Here is a 14,578-nt window from a genome sequence, read left to right on the forward strand (position 1 = left end):
AAGTAGTTACACAACACAGTGTTGTTTCGGTTAGTCGGATCTTCTGGAACAAATAAGGACGCTAACAGAGGTTCCACTGTAAAGTCCTGTAAAGTGTTCCAATTGCATGTTCATAGATGATAACATGTATTTTGTATCGATCCACAACACGCCGGAATAAAATAGACAAAGTGCATATTGGAAAAAGAACATCTTTTAGAAGAACTTACTACAGGTGACAGATTTCATAAGATGAAAAACGTACATCAGTAATTTGTCTTTGTACATTAAGCAGAATAATAATGAGATGGTAGATCAGAGGAAGGAACAGCACGACAAAATGGGCATACATACAAACATTCACAAACAAAATCCCCAAAACATCCAGAAAATAAAATTAAATAAAAAAAAAAAAAGCAAGATAGGCATGCATAACAAGTTTTACTTTGGACAACACTGACAAAAAAAGAGGAGTTACTGAGAGAGCAGAATTTTGGAGGACCTCAAATTGTATTTTATATTCTAATAGGTGTTTATTGCTACATTAAATTGGGAGCAACACTATGAAATGGCAAGTGAGCTGGCAATCTGACCAATTCAAAACAATGCCGATACAGCATTTCTTTTCATGGCAAACCAACGCAGGTTGAAGCATTCTATCTTGGAGGCACTTTTGCAAAAACAAAAAAGGAGCATGCACAAACAAGAATGGTCAGGTTGTTTTGCTTAAGATACTAGAATGGGAAACTAAGACTTTTGAATTGCTAAAATAAAGTCAGTAATTACTGAAGTGTGGAACATGTCGGATGTTTGAAGAGGTTGCCAGACGTGGAGGGATGCAGTCATTCGCATCGTGCTTGAGTCAATCAAGCGCTTGGCAGCAGCATTGCAATGCTACGTTCACGGCCCTCCGGCTGAAACAACCCTTGGAGGAAAGTTGAGGAAAATGAAGAAAAATAAATGTGATCTAGCGCTATTCATTTACTCTAGGTTTGTGATGTATGGAGACAGAGCTTATACAGTTCAGGAGTTTGCATGTACACTCACCATGGGGGAGGCTTAATGATTTATATGAATTGCTAAGATGAATTTTCCAAGATGGAACGATAAAAACAGTAACTGGGTGCAAGATTGGGAATATATTTTGGCTTTTCTCACGTTTGTCCAAGAGACACGGCCAGCCGCAGTCAACCGTGATCACGGGACTATACATATAGTCACCGAAATACTTTAGAATAAAATGGTGCTTTTATATATATATACACATTTCTCCTTAGTGATGACTGATCGACTGCAGCAGGTAGTGTCTCTTTGGCACTGATGGTGAGTTCAAGGAACTACAAGTCTTTCGGGGCAAATTCTGCACTGCAGATTGTCAACACTTGGTGGAAAAAGACCCCAAGAGTGGTCAAATATTCAGCCAAAAGCGTCTGGTTGAGGTGAAACTTGCTAAGGGACATTTAATTTAACAAAGTATTATTTCAATAAAACCTGTTGTTTAAAAAAAAGACTTTGACGAAATTTGTTGTATAATAGTTCCACCCTAGAAAAAAACCTGGTTCAAATCCATCAATAAGGTCCCGTAATGTATGTGACATTCACTTCCATAATGAGTGTATGTAAACCTCTGACCGGAACTGTATATTATCGGGTTCAGTCTGTGCTATGTACATGTCTTTACAATATCTTCCTGAATGTTGAAGCAGTTCATAGACTTGCAAAAATGTTTTTTTGTTTGTTTTTTTTTTCCATTTTTTTCACTTGGCACTTGCTCGGTGGTGATCTGTCAGCTGTGGTGGTCACGGTATAATGTTCTATTGCAGCTGAGAGGAGCCAGTCGTAGTCATCCCGCCAAAATAAGAGGAGGACGAGGCTGGCAATATGGTGGAAGAGTGCAGGAAACAGTGCCGTGTTGACTTTCAATTGGAGACCTGCGGGAAAGCACATGACGGATATCATGCATTGTTAGTGACAGATCGCTCAGAGCCATCGCTGCACAAGAACAAAAGGGGGAGAGGTTTCAACAAACAATCCTGAATAATAATAATAATAATAATAGTCAAATTGAAAATTATGCTAGGAATGTTTTCACAAAAAGCTGTTTTTCACCCTTTTTTCTGTTGAGAACCGATATTTCGCTGAAACCTACCTATGTTCTACTGATTTCTAAAGCTACTTTTTTGGTATGTGCTAGAAGTAGAACACAATATTATAATATAATCAGTCCAAATCATCTAAAATGGCCAGACTGAGAGGGATGTCTTTTGACAAGGCTGGCATTTAAATGAGTCAGGCAGGAGTGTGTTTATAAGAACAAAATATTCATATACTCACCCTGAAAATATGACTCTAGATTCTTGCTAAATATCACTCAAATGCAGTCTCTTGGCTTTTCCGTACACAGCGTGCAACTTTTCTTTTAAAGGCTCCATGCCTGTCCTCCCGCCACTCTTTCTGCAGATAAAGAATAATAAAAAAGAAATCATTTTTACAAAATGATTCAGTTGGAAGAAATGATGCCAAAGAAGCAAACCTACCGCTGCATCCACATTGGCCGGCGAGTCACCATTTGGGTCTGCCAGCATGGAGATAACGCTAATCATGATAGTTTCAACTGTATGGATGGGAAGCCAACGCTCTTCAGGTTTTTCATAGCCATACTTGTCTTCCCCGGGTTCGTGTAAAATAGAAATACATACATCGCCATTCTTGTCAACTACAAAAAAAAGGATGGACATATTTAATGCACGAAACGACTCGGGTCAAAACAACTGCTCCCATTTAGAGTATCCATTCACATTTTTCTTATTTTGTTCTCATGTTGCATCTCCACTCTAGGAGTGCGGCTCGGTAATATTTTAATACAAGTTGTGCACATTTTTTTTAAAGATGGCAGGTAGGATCACTCTAAAAGTAATTTTACATTACAAGTCATTACAGGGGATACAGCATGAAAATATAACACAATGTAACCAGAACAATTCATTCAAATAGAAAAGTTGGGGCAGAAGTATACAACTTTTTTTTATGTAACATAAGCTACATAAGTGTGCACACCTTTAAGAAAAACTGCCCTTTTGGGGGGATCATTAAGGATAAAAATGATGTAATACTAATAAAGGCTACAAGGGTCATGGATTCTGTGTGCTGTTACAAATATATCAGAGGAGGAGAAGAGGTCGTCCTTCCGAACTGGGCTGGGTCTACATTTTGAGGCGGTAAAAACGCTTTCGAGACAAGCAGAAGTATAAAAGTTGGTCTTCATCAAATGCTTATGGAAGCCTGTTTCCGCCACTGAAAAAAATATCCCAATGGTAAGTCGAAGTAATTAGCTAAAAAGTCGAAATTCTGAGATAGAAAGTCGAAAGAACTAGATAAAAAGTCGAAATACCTAGATAAAAAGTCGACATTTTGAGATAAGAAAGTCGAAACAACGAGATAAAAAGTCGACATTTTGAGATAAGAGTCGAAATTATGAGATAGAAAGTCACAATGAGATAAAAAGTCGAAATAATGAGCTAAAAAGTCATAAAAATGAGATAAAAAGTCGAAATAATGAGATAGCCCTCTTCTCTCCTGTTCAGACATGGATTGTGAGTACATTGAGGAGTACTTTAAGTGCGGCTTTACAAGTGATGAAATACTTCATTTGCTGGTGAATTCACATGGAATTGTACTAAGCAAATGCTTATTATTGGTTGATCAGGTTGGACTAGTGCCCAGACCTAAAACCCCACCCCAAAAAGATTCAATGCTGGACTTAAATGGAAAAAGTGTTCTTTGAGGGTGTGCACACTTTTAGTACATTTGCCCCCTAAAATGTGTTTCCCCATTTTATAGGCGTACTTTCTATATCCACTTCCAATGAATTTGTGTTCTGTATGTTGGTGTTTGGAGTTGTAGAGCACATATTTCAACAGTGAAACAGGACGTAAACCTTGTTCATCTTCCAGCCATATGTACTTTTTGCAAAACACAATGTGAATCTCCTGTCTGTACCTACCATTAGGATGCCAAATATCTGTGATAAATTTCATTTTAGGTGGCCTGAGAGGGTAGTCTTTGGGAAATGTCAGATGAGCTTTAAACACACCACCTTCACTGCGAACATTAAAAAAGGGCCAAATAGAAATATTACTATTAACATTTCCAAACACATTGAAAGCAGCAGACAGCAGTGACAAGAGTCTGCTCAGAAAAAACAATGCAATACTGAATCGTGCAGCATTATCAATGGAATACTTACTAAAGCGTGTCTGGCGGGCCGATGATTAGTACTTCCCATCTGTACAGATCATTATCCTCAATCAGGCCTGCTGAGAATCCCTCTACTGGGTTTTTATTCAGCTCTGGAGGTACAAAGAAATGCCAAGTCAGATCATGCAGCGGCTGGTTGAAAGCATGAGGAACACAGACGATTCGGAAAAAAAACGCAAAGTCTAAAGGGCGGGGGATTGTTCCACTTTGTATTGGGTTAACTGCCAATGTCCATTAGTTTAAAGGAGATCCCAAATAAGTGATGCCTTGGTGGAAACGCTGTGTCAAATGTCTTTTTAAAACAAAACCTGGTTAAAAACAGCCTTTGTTGAGAGCATACTTGTTGCTAGCTCATCCTAGACAACCCTTATTAAAGAACAGTGGTCTGAAAGTGGCCCAGTTTTACACAAACAGACCCCTGATACTTTAAACTCTGTCTGGTCATTTGATGGATTTAGACAGCGAGGGAGGGTCAACAAAAGCAGGGGTAGTCAGTAGTACGCAGGAGGGGGGAGGTCAAATCAACATTAGCCTGCCTTAGTCTGGCGGATGGAAGCCAAGTGCAGTGACAGCAGGTAACGTTAGCCAACTTATCAAACGCTGATTTGAAGACAAACCGGGTCCTGTAAGGCAGGATTTTTAACAGGACACTACCTGCAGTGACATACCTGGCAAGTACTATCTCGGAAAAAGTCATTTCATCTCACAGTAGGTCCGATGAAGCGTATGTAAACAGTAGCGATGCTAACGCTGATGACTGCTAGCTCCCCTTAAACAGTAGCGGGGACTTCTGACAGCGTCCAACTTGCAGCATCGTCGTGGGACGCTACAGTGCCAGGGGAGGACTGTGCCCGACAGCAGTCGCATCAAAAACCGTAACCTAGTTTATGTGTGTTGGGGGGCATTCGTTACTGCAGGGAAACCCGCCGTTGACAGAGTAACGGCTACATGTTCCTAGCTAGTGTCGGCTAACGCCGAATGTTCAGTTACCTGCGAGCTGTCTCCTGAGTAACAGCGCTGATTGAGGCTCTGTCATGCTTTAGCCAATGTAACGCAGCTATTGTGGACAGTAATATGCGGAGGTAACAGCGTTGTAGTCTCGTTTACTGCTCGATCCGCCGTCTCCTCTATTTTCCGTTTAGCATTCTCGACATCCTTCTTCTTCTTCGTCGTCGTCGCCTTCGTCTTCTTCTCCGGCGTATGCTGCAGATCTGCCTCCAGTGGTGGAGCCCTTCTTCGTTGGTTTTCTGGCAGATGATGTAGTGTGCGTTGCTGCCATCTAGTGACAAAGTACTTCAACTTGAAATTAATGTGGCTTATATAGGTGTGAGTGAAACTTTATTTACTGTTTTTGTAATTTATCCCTTTTATGGAAGCCTGTTTCCGCCACTGAAAAAATATCCCCATGGTAAGTTGAAGTAATTAGCTAAAAAGTCGAAATTCTGAGATAGAGAGTCAAAATTCTGAGATAGAAAGTCGAAATAATTAGATAAAAAGTCGAAATAACGAGATAAAAAGTCGACATTTTGAGATAAGAAAGTCAAAATTATGAGCTAGAAAGTAATAATAATGAGATTTTTAAAAAGTCGAAGTAATGAGATAGTCCTCTTCTCTCCTGTTCATACATGGATTGTGAGTACATTGAGGAGTACTTTAAGTGTGGCTATACAAGTGATGAAATACTTAATTTACTGGTGAATTCACATGGAATTGTACTCAGCAAACGCACATTGGAAATAATTTTGAGGCATCGAAATAATAAAAGGGATGTTCACTACTGTTTTCACTACAGCCATTTTGCCAAGTTACGAAGACGACTGTGAAAAAGACTGCACCTGCGGCACATGCGCAGTTGGTATCTCATAATTTCAAAATGTCGACTTTTTATCTCGTAATTTCGACTCTCTATCTCGTAATTTCGACTTTGTGTCTCGTAATTTCGGCTTTTTATCTCGTAATTCCGATTTACAGTTGGGATATTTTTTTCCCAGTGGCGGAAACAAGCTTCCGTACCCTTTATAAGACAGTAGAAGTGGTGTTACAATTTCAGTGATATTCATAGTAAACACAACGGATGTGACGTCATAACATTTGACGACTATATCATGATATAAATAAAAATAAAATAAGATGACCATAAATGACATTTGAAATTCCCCCGTAATGAATGAATTAAATACATTGAGTTGAGAAGTGATACTAGTAAAGTATGAGGAAAAAAACGTTTTTTTTTTGCATATTTGTTGGCCTTATATCCATATGTCAAGCAAAGAGTATGATAAAGCAGAGGTTAAAATGGATTTTGTATGTTGAGCAATAGTGGTCAACTCGTCGTTTTGTGGTTTTAATCTTTAAAATGCGCTGAGCTGGTTGGTCATATGACGATGCTGACAGTCAGCTGTCGAGTCCAACGGTCACTCTTTAAAATGTCGGCCATCAATAAAGTCATTTTCAGTTACATAATAACAAGAATGATGAGAAGAATGACGGTCTTTGCGCAATACAATACACATATTATGGGGCTCACCATGATTATTATTACAGTAGTCACTGCACAAGCTACAATGCCTCTGGGTTTTGTTTTTGAACTCCAATTTGCTTATTTTCTTGGGAGAGGCATGTCTTTCATATGCGTTTTCAACTTGAAAAACAAGTATACTGAAAAAACAAACACTTGCATTATCAGCGCTGCAGGGGTAGGTGCTAGGAATTAAACAACGGCTACTAAGATGCAGGTCAAGCAGTGGCACTGTGTCATACCTAAATAAGCCTCACAAACATGTTTAAAGTGTCAGACGTTGGGCTGTCTTCCACCGATTCATTAGATTTTGTCTGTTGTCAATTACTCGTCAATAGGGACTTCCTGTCGTGTCCCCATTCAAAGTATTCAACCCACGTGACTTTTATTATGTCATTTCCAGCAAGGCATCACATTCCCCCACAGAATCTGCCTCATTGAATGCATCTGCTGACATCAAATCGGGTTTAAGAACAATCAACATGGGCGTCAACCTGTTGGAGAGCGGCAGTGATTGACATCGGGATGTGTTAACATGCTCCCGAGGAGAATTTAATCCGCAAATTACGGGATCATGGTGTTTTATATGGTGAACATTATGAGTTGTAAGGACTCGAAAATTTCAAAACAAAGACTTCAGACTTGACTCAACCTATCTTGACTTGACTTGAGACTTGACTTGAGACTTGACTTGAGACTTGACTTGAGACTTGACTTGAGACTTGACTTGAGACTTGATTAGAGACTTGATTAGAGACTTGACTTGAGACTTGGCTTAAGACTTGGCTTGAGACTTGGCTTGAGACTTGGCTTGAGACTTGACTTGAGACTTGACTTGAGACTTGACTTGGATGTCTTTACTTGAGACTTGAAAAACACTGATTTTCTGCAGGAAAAAAAATCTCATCTGCGACTATTTCCACCTGAAAGGCTGTTGTAAGGACTCGAAAATTTCAAAACAAAGACTTCGGACATGACTCAACCTGTCTTGACTTGACTTGAGACTTGACTTGAGACTTGACTTGGATGTCTTTACTTGAGACTTGAGACTTGCAAAACACTGATTTTCTGCAGGAAAAAAAATCTTATCTGTGACTATTTCCACCTGAAAGGCTGTTGTAAGGACTCGAAAATTTCAAAACAAAGACTTCGGACATGACTCAACCTGTCTTGACTTGACTTGAGACTTGACTTGAGACTTGGTTGTCTTTACTTAAGACTTGAGACTTGCAAAACACTGACTTTCTGCAGAAAAAAAATCTAATCTGTGACTATTTCCACCTGAAAGGCTAAAATACTCAGATAAATGAATACACATGGTAGGTGTGCAACAACAGTACAGTACCTGTAGTTACTTAGTGCAGTGCTTCTAATAGTGTTAAATACCATATTTACAAAGTCATAAACAGTTTTTCCATGCTGTAACTACAAAATTATTCCATTTATTAACACGGAATCCTATATTGCGGAAATTCATTTATCAATGTGTTTTCTGCAGAAAAAAATCTAATAAAATCCGCAAATTACGAGATCATGGTGGTTTATATGGTGAATATTATGACTTGTAAGGACTCGAAAATTTCAAAACAAAGACTTCGGACTTCAAAGACACTCTCTCATCAACTCGTCAACAGTCTCACCTCTGTTAACCAGCAAATCACTAACATGTCAGCTGGTCCTTTTGTGGCAGGGCTGAAATGCAGTGGAAATTGTGTTTATGTTTATTTTCATGGCACTAAAATCTCCTCCCAGGTACACTGGAGCCTCGGTTTTTGTACGCCCCAGTTTGGTACCAGTCGGTTAAAAACAATTATTGTCCTAAATATGTATCTATTTTTGTACACTGTCTCACACGGCCAAACACTGTCTCAAACAAAATTATTCCATTTATTAACACCAAATCCTATATTGCGGATATTCATTTATCAATGTGTTTTCTGCAGAAAAAAAGCACCGACTAGATGTCGACTAAGTCCGAGGACAGCAGAAGAAAATGTGTCTTGCCGTGTTTGATAAAAGTAAAAGTTTTTTTTTTCGCTTCACTTCCTTCCTCTTGTCTTGTACGGTACGGGGAGAACGAAGGAGGCGAGAGCGACAGATGGACTGTTTACGGCGTTGCGAGACAGTGAAGAGCCGAGTGAAAGCCTTCGACCGTCCCAAAATGGGCTGTCCCTCCCATTGGTAACCCAATTTGAGAGCTCAAGCTTCATTTGGCTTCCTCCTGCCCGCAGAGACGCACGGATCCACTGCCATCTGACGACCACCGCTTTTGGAATGAGCAGGATCGTCAGCAAGTATGTCAGATTACTTGAAATTGATAGGTTGATCACATAAAAGGAATTTTTTTTAGAGAGCGTATTTTCCATTATTGTTGTCATGTGAGGTTGCAGACCTTTAGAATAAGTAGCGCATTAGCTTATAATAAATGTTGAAAACGAATACAAGGCCATGTGATTTCCCCTGAAGCTGTTAGAATTAGCAAAACCTGAAATGCTAAACTTGTCAATGTCCTATTAATATTTAGTAGCTAAACACGTTTCATAAGACATGTTTTCGATTTTCCTGAAACTAGGTTACGCTCCCGCCCCTTCCAGTCCAGGTGAAGAGTGATCTTGCTCACCATGGAACCGAAAGGATCCTCTCCGTCCCCGCAGGGTGGGCGGCTACCTCGAAGGAGTCTGGGTTCCAGCTCCGGCCTGCACTATGGTTCCTTTGTGAACAGCCTTTCTTCACTCACACCCAAACTGGACCAGAGACCTTCCCCGTCGCACAGACGCGCCTATGTCGCAGTGGCCGTGCTCTGCTACATCAATTTACTCAACTACATGGAACGATACACAATAGCAGGTTTGTGCACACCGCTCGTTAGCGTATTGGACGGCGTTACAAACATCCGGCTCTTCTCGTCCGTAGGTGTTCTGCTAAACATCCAGACCTTCTTTGACATCAGCGACAGTATAGCAGGACTTCTGCAGACAGGTAAGAAGATACGCTCGCTCATTTCGAAAGTTCTACACCCTTCATTGCCTCACACGGAATGACGCAACAAGTGCTGCAATTCAATTGCAGAACATACAGTTTGCTGTTGCATCAGTTTCTTCGCCCGAATCCACTAAAAGGATCAGAATTATTGCATGAATTTGGTTGAAAACGACAAAAAGATTACCCTAAATATGACTATAGGGGTGTTATTTCATGTCTAGAGGGCTCTAATAATGCTAACATTTTGAAAGTGACAAACAGGTTTTTTATGCTGTATTGCGATTATAAAGAAGGAATCGGACTCTGCCAATTAATAATAACAAATAATTACTGTACTGTAAACAAACAAGCCTCGTAATGCACGTCAATAAAGACTATCAAAGTTCAAAATGGTTGTTGTTCTCGTAAAAGATGGACTCCATGGGTCACATATGATACTAAAGCGCTCACAGTTTTTATCTGCAGCTTCCTAGTGGCGGCCCCGCTCTTTGGTTACCTTGGCGACCGCTACAACCGGATATACATCATGGCCGGCGGTTTGAGTGTGTGGCTTGTGACTGCAACCGCCAGCTCTTTTGTCACCGAGTCGGTATGTGAAACTGGATTCCTTCCTGTCCCCGTGTGTTTACTGGCCAAAAGGGAAGTTGTTTTGGAAAAACATGAATACATAACTGTACCACGCTGCTTTGCAAGCACACTATAAGCTCCAATTTTAGTGCTAGTTAAGCTATGCATGTTTTATCCGTTATTACTGTGATCTGGGTGGGGTGGTTCAGGGTCAGGATGGGGTCCGGGGTGGCTTTGGGAAGGCTACTGTTTTACTTTTGGTCCTGTTTGTATTTACTGTATGTGTGAAAATGATGCATTTTAACATTTCCATATCTATCTATCTATCTATTGCTCAAGTATTTTTGGCTTCTGGTGCTGTTACGGGGCCTTGTGGGGATAGGAGAGGCCAGCTATTCCACTATCGCTCCCACCATCATCGGGGACCTTTTCACTGGGACACAACGGACCATCATGATCTCGGCTTTCTACATCTTCATCCCGGTTGGAAGGTTATGGTCTTCCAATGTGAACGCCAGTGGCGTCATTAGGACTATTTAGGACCTTTATCCCCCATTTTGACAAAGGAGGCTAACAGGCGAAATAGTCGATGAGTGCGGCATGAGCACGGGTGTCCAAAGTGTGGTCTGGGGGACATTTATGGCCCACTGCTCATTTTTAAAATAGAGTAACAGTAAAAAATGAACCACTGATTTAATCTCATGTTTACTGACTTATATACTGACTTATATCATCAATCTGTGGCGTCATTATGCCTATTTTAGGGGGGCTCCACCCTCCTAAAATAGTATAAAATATAGTATAATATATAAAATAAAATAAAATAAAATAAAAATATACAATAATATCATAAAATAAATTTCTATTTTTTTATTGATTTAAATGTTTTTTAATTGATTTTATGCCTATTTTAGGGGGGCTCCACCCCCTAAAATAGTATAATATATAGTATAATATATAGTATAAAATAAAATAATATAATAATATCATAAAATAAATTTCTATTTTTTTATTGATTTAAATTTTTTTTAATTGATTTTATGCTTATTTTGGGGGGGGGGGTCTACCCCCTAAAATAGTATAATATATAGTATAATATATGAAATAAAATAATATATAGTATAATATATAAAATAAAATAATATATAGTATAATATATAAAATAAAATAAAATAAAAAATATAGTAATATATAATAATACAATAAAATAAATGTCTATTTTTTATTGATTTAAAAAAATTATTGATTTTTTTTTACAAAAAATCTCTGACAAAGTTCATATAATAGGGCAAAAGCTGACTAAAACAATTGAGTATCTCTACTACATCGGTCCAAAAGTGGGAAAGTTATATCCCGGTTCTTGTTCCTTATTTGTTTTTTCTCAGAACCTCAGAACCTAGTGACGCCCCTGGTGAACACTATCAAGACAGTGTACTAATCTTCCTAAAATGCTGTTCCTGTGTGTTTTTAGCGGTCTGGGCTACATCGCAGGCTCATCAATAGCCAGCCTCACTGGAGACTGGCACTGGTCTCTGAGGGTGAGAGGGCATAATTAATTAATTGGAAAACATGAACAACCCACCAGCAGTGATTGATTGCTTTGCATGTGTTGTGTTGACAGCTGACACCCATTTTGGGTCTCGTTGGGCTTATTTTACTGGTGCTCTTATGCCCGAACCCATCCAGAGGTGCTGCGGAAAACAACGGTCATGGCGTTCATGAGCAGAGCTCTTACCTGGAGGACGTCAAGTATCTTCTGAAAAAGTACGGAATCGAACCCGAAGCTGTGACATGAAGTGTGTGTGATTTGTACGTGAGCTGTTTTTCTGTCATCCCAGTAAAAGTTACGTGTGGTCATCTCTGGGTGTCACAGCAATGGCCTTCCTCACCGGAGCCCTGGCTTTCTGGATGCCCACCTTTCTGTTCAGGGCTCGGGTGTCTCAGGGACTCGTCTCCCCGTGTTCCACAGCGGCGTGCAATTCCACGGACAGGTGCCGTGTACATCATTGCTCTGCTTCTTACCTGCTGACTTTTGACATTGCTCTCCGACTCCGCACCCAGTACAGTTTTATCTTCGGCGCCGTCACGGTGGTCTCGGGTATTCTCGGAGTCTGTCTCGGCACCGGCCTGTCCAGATGGTTGAAGAACAAAGTTCCCAACGCAGATCCGCTCATCTGTGCTGGAGGAATGCTGGGATCCGTCCCCTGCCTCTTCATCAGCATCTTCGTGGCAACGGCCAACATTCCAGCCACCTATGTAAGAAGAACCTCTGATTTCAGATCAACATTTGCAATAAAATGTAGCGACATAACGCATCGATTAATTCCAGCTGCAATAACACTCCACCTTTATCCCCCATTTTGACCAAGGAGGCTTACAGGAGAAATAGTCGATGAGAGTTAGGGTTGGTTGCAGAGTGTAGCATGAGCAGGGGTGTTCAAAGTGTGGTCTGGGGGACATTTATGGCCCACCGCTCATTTTTAAAGAGTAAAGTAGAGTAAAAGTCATAATGTATATACAGTGGAGAATTGGAAATTCCACAGAACCACTGATTTAATCTCATGTTTACTGACTTATATCATCAATCAGTGGCGTCATTAGACCTATTTTAGGGGGGGGCTCCAGCCCCCCATAATGTTCTTAAGTCCCCCTAAATAATTTTATATTTTTTATTGATTTTTTAAATATTTTATTGATTTTTTTTTTTACAAAAAAAATCTTGCATTTAAGCCTTTTTTTTGCTTGCAGCGGCATGCAAACAATGCGGGAAAACAATTTATTTTCTTATTATTACACCCAGTGGCGTCATTAGGCCTATTTTAAAAAAAATGGCCTAAAATGTTCTTATGCCTCCCTAAATAATTGGATATTTTTATTGATTTTTTAAATTGATTTTTATTTTATTTTTATTTCTTCTGAGCATTCAAGCCTTTTTTTTGCTTGCATCGGCATGCAATGGGGGAAAACATTTTATTTTGTTATTATTACAACCAGTGGCGTCATTAGGCCTATTTTTAAAAAATGGCCTAAAATGTTCTTAAGCCCTCCTAAATAATTTGATATTTTTTATGGATTAAAAATTTTTTTTACCAAAAAAAAATCTCTGACAAATTTCATATAATAGGGCAAAAGCAGGCTAATACTAGCCTATAACTACTACTAGTTAAAATAAAATAAAATAAAATAAAATCAATATTTTTTATTTTTTACTTTTATAGATTTTTTTTTGGACAAAAAATGTCTGACCAATTTTGGTCAAAGCAGGCTAAAACAATTATGTATCTCTACTAAATCTGTCCAAAAGTGGGAAATTATATCCTGGTATTATTTGTTTTTTAGATTTTCTTTGAATGTCTACTACATTTATTAACCTAGTGACACCCCTGTCATCAATACTGCATTCCAGGTCTTCATTTTCATCGCTGAAGTACTGTTATCACTGAACTGGTCCCCTCTGGCTGATATGCTTCTGGTAAGATTGACAGCTCAAGCTAGATATAGTTCTGTATGATAAATATGAAGTCATGCGTTATCATTTCATTGCCTTTAGTACGTTGTCGTCCCGACCAAAAGGGCCACAGGCGAGGCTCTGCAGATCACAGTCTGCCACCTTCTCGGGGACGCCGGGAGTCCTTATCTGATAGGAACGGTGAGAAGATGAAATAAATGTATTTCCTGTGTGTTAACCGGTGCCCGCCCATGCACTAATGTTATCTTCAAACTTGCACCGGTAGATTTCTGACGCCATACACAGATCCAAGCCGGCATCCACCGACTGGAGCTTCCCGAGTTTACAGTACAGCTTCCTGTTGTGCCCTTTTGTTGGGATCCTTGGGGGAGTTTTCTTCCTCATGACGGCTCTTTACATCAACAACGACCGAAGGGCAGCTATGCAGTTGGAAGAAGGTAAGTATTGTGTATTCCTGATTGGAGGGATGGCTGAAGGGTAGCTTTTTATTCCACTGACAGCATGATAACGCCCGCCCTGGTGGAGTTGTTCACTTACATGCTCAAGCCTGGGATTGGCTTAGGCAGATAAAGCCGACATTGTCATCCTGCATTGATAACATTCCCATCAATTTCATTGTTTAGTGTGTGAGGCCGATGTCCCGACAGGGCAGTTTTACTGGCCTGTGTTTATATATTTTGTTTTATTTCTTGTCTTTTCCCAGTAGATCCCCCCCTGCAAGGTCCTGCACCCGAGCCCACTGTGGAACCGAACAATGCGCAAAATATGTAACAGCAGTTCGGCATTAAATTTATTTTTTAATTGAA

At 39.8% G+C, this 14,578-nt stretch overlaps 2 protein-coding genes across 6 annotated transcripts; one reads left to right on the forward strand and one right to left on the reverse strand.

Annotated features, from left to right (window-relative positions):
• Nucleotides 1–175: 175 nt before the first annotated feature.
• ube2g1a (ubiquitin-conjugating enzyme E2G 1a (UBC7 homolog, yeast)) lies at nucleotides 176–5,508 on the reverse strand. Its single transcript, XM_058087692.1, has 6 exons — nucleotides 5,227–5,508; nucleotides 4,226–4,328; nucleotides 3,983–4,080; nucleotides 2,517–2,695; nucleotides 2,314–2,433; nucleotides 176–1,910 (listed from the first exon to the last, which is right to left on the reverse strand). Exons 1-5 carry the CDS (start codon nucleotides 5,270–5,272, stop codon nucleotides 2,347–2,349), a joined length of 513 nt encoding a protein of 170 aa, XP_057943675.1. The 5' UTR covers nucleotides 5,273–5,508; the 3' UTR covers nucleotides 176–1,910; nucleotides 2,314–2,346.
• Nucleotides 4,788–14,578, forward strand: spns3 (SPNS lysolipid transporter 3, sphingosine-1-phosphate (putative)). Of its 5 annotated transcripts, none has more exons than XM_058087688.1 (14): nucleotides 4,788–4,811; nucleotides 8,986–9,048; nucleotides 9,327–9,601; nucleotides 9,668–9,733; nucleotides 10,189–10,325; nucleotides 10,643–10,794; nucleotides 11,775–11,841; nucleotides 11,925–12,067; nucleotides 12,142–12,294; nucleotides 12,370–12,559; nucleotides 13,710–13,775; nucleotides 13,854–13,952; nucleotides 14,038–14,209; nucleotides 14,476–14,578. In XM_058087688.1, exons 3-14 carry the CDS (start codon nucleotides 9,376–9,378, stop codon nucleotides 14,541–14,543), a joined length of 1,539 nt encoding a protein of 512 aa, XP_057943671.1. In that variant the 5' UTR covers nucleotides 4,788–4,811; nucleotides 8,986–9,048; nucleotides 9,327–9,375; the 3' UTR covers nucleotides 14,544–14,578. The 5 variants fall into 5 exon arrangements, with proteins under 5 accessions (XP_057943671.1, XP_057943672.1, XP_057943673.1 ...); XM_058087689.1 differs by lacking the exon at nucleotides 4,788–4,811 and adding an exon at nucleotides 4,938–5,560; XM_058087690.1 differs by lacking the exon at nucleotides 4,788–4,811 and having other exon boundaries at nucleotides 8,532–9,048; nucleotides 12,177–12,294; nucleotides 12,365–12,559.

This window comes from Doryrhamphus excisus, chromosome 11 (assembly GCF_030265055.1).
Source record: "Doryrhamphus excisus isolate RoL2022-K1 chromosome 11, RoL_Dexc_1.0, whole genome shotgun sequence".
NCBI classification, from domain to species: domain Eukaryota; kingdom Metazoa; phylum Chordata; class Actinopteri; order Syngnathiformes; family Syngnathidae; genus Doryrhamphus; species Doryrhamphus excisus.

Coding starts and splice junctions, on each gene's coding strand:
- spns3 (XM_058087688.1), top strand. CDS start 9,376: ATGGAACCGAAAGGATCCTCTCCGTCCCCGCAGGGTGGGCGGCTACCT. Junction 12,068..12,141: donor GTCAAGTATCTTCTGAAAAA/GTACGGAATCGA, acceptor CTGTCATCCCAG/TAAAAGTTACGTGTGGTCAT. Junction 13,953..14,037: donor GTCCTTATCTGATAGGAACG/GTGAGAAGATGA, acceptor TTGCACCGGTAG/ATTTCTGACGCCATACACAG.
- ube2g1a (XM_058087692.1), bottom strand. CDS start 5,272: ATGACAGAGCCTCAATCAGCGCTGTTACTCAGGAGACAGCTCGCAG. Junction 2,696..3,982: donor AGATATTTGGCATCCTAATG/GTAGGTACAGAC, acceptor TTTTTTTTGTAG/TTGACAAGAATGGCGATGTA. Junction 2,434..2,516: donor CGGCCAATGTGGATGCAGCG/GTAGGTTTGCTT, acceptor CTTTATCTGCAG/AAAGAGTGGCGGGAGGACAG.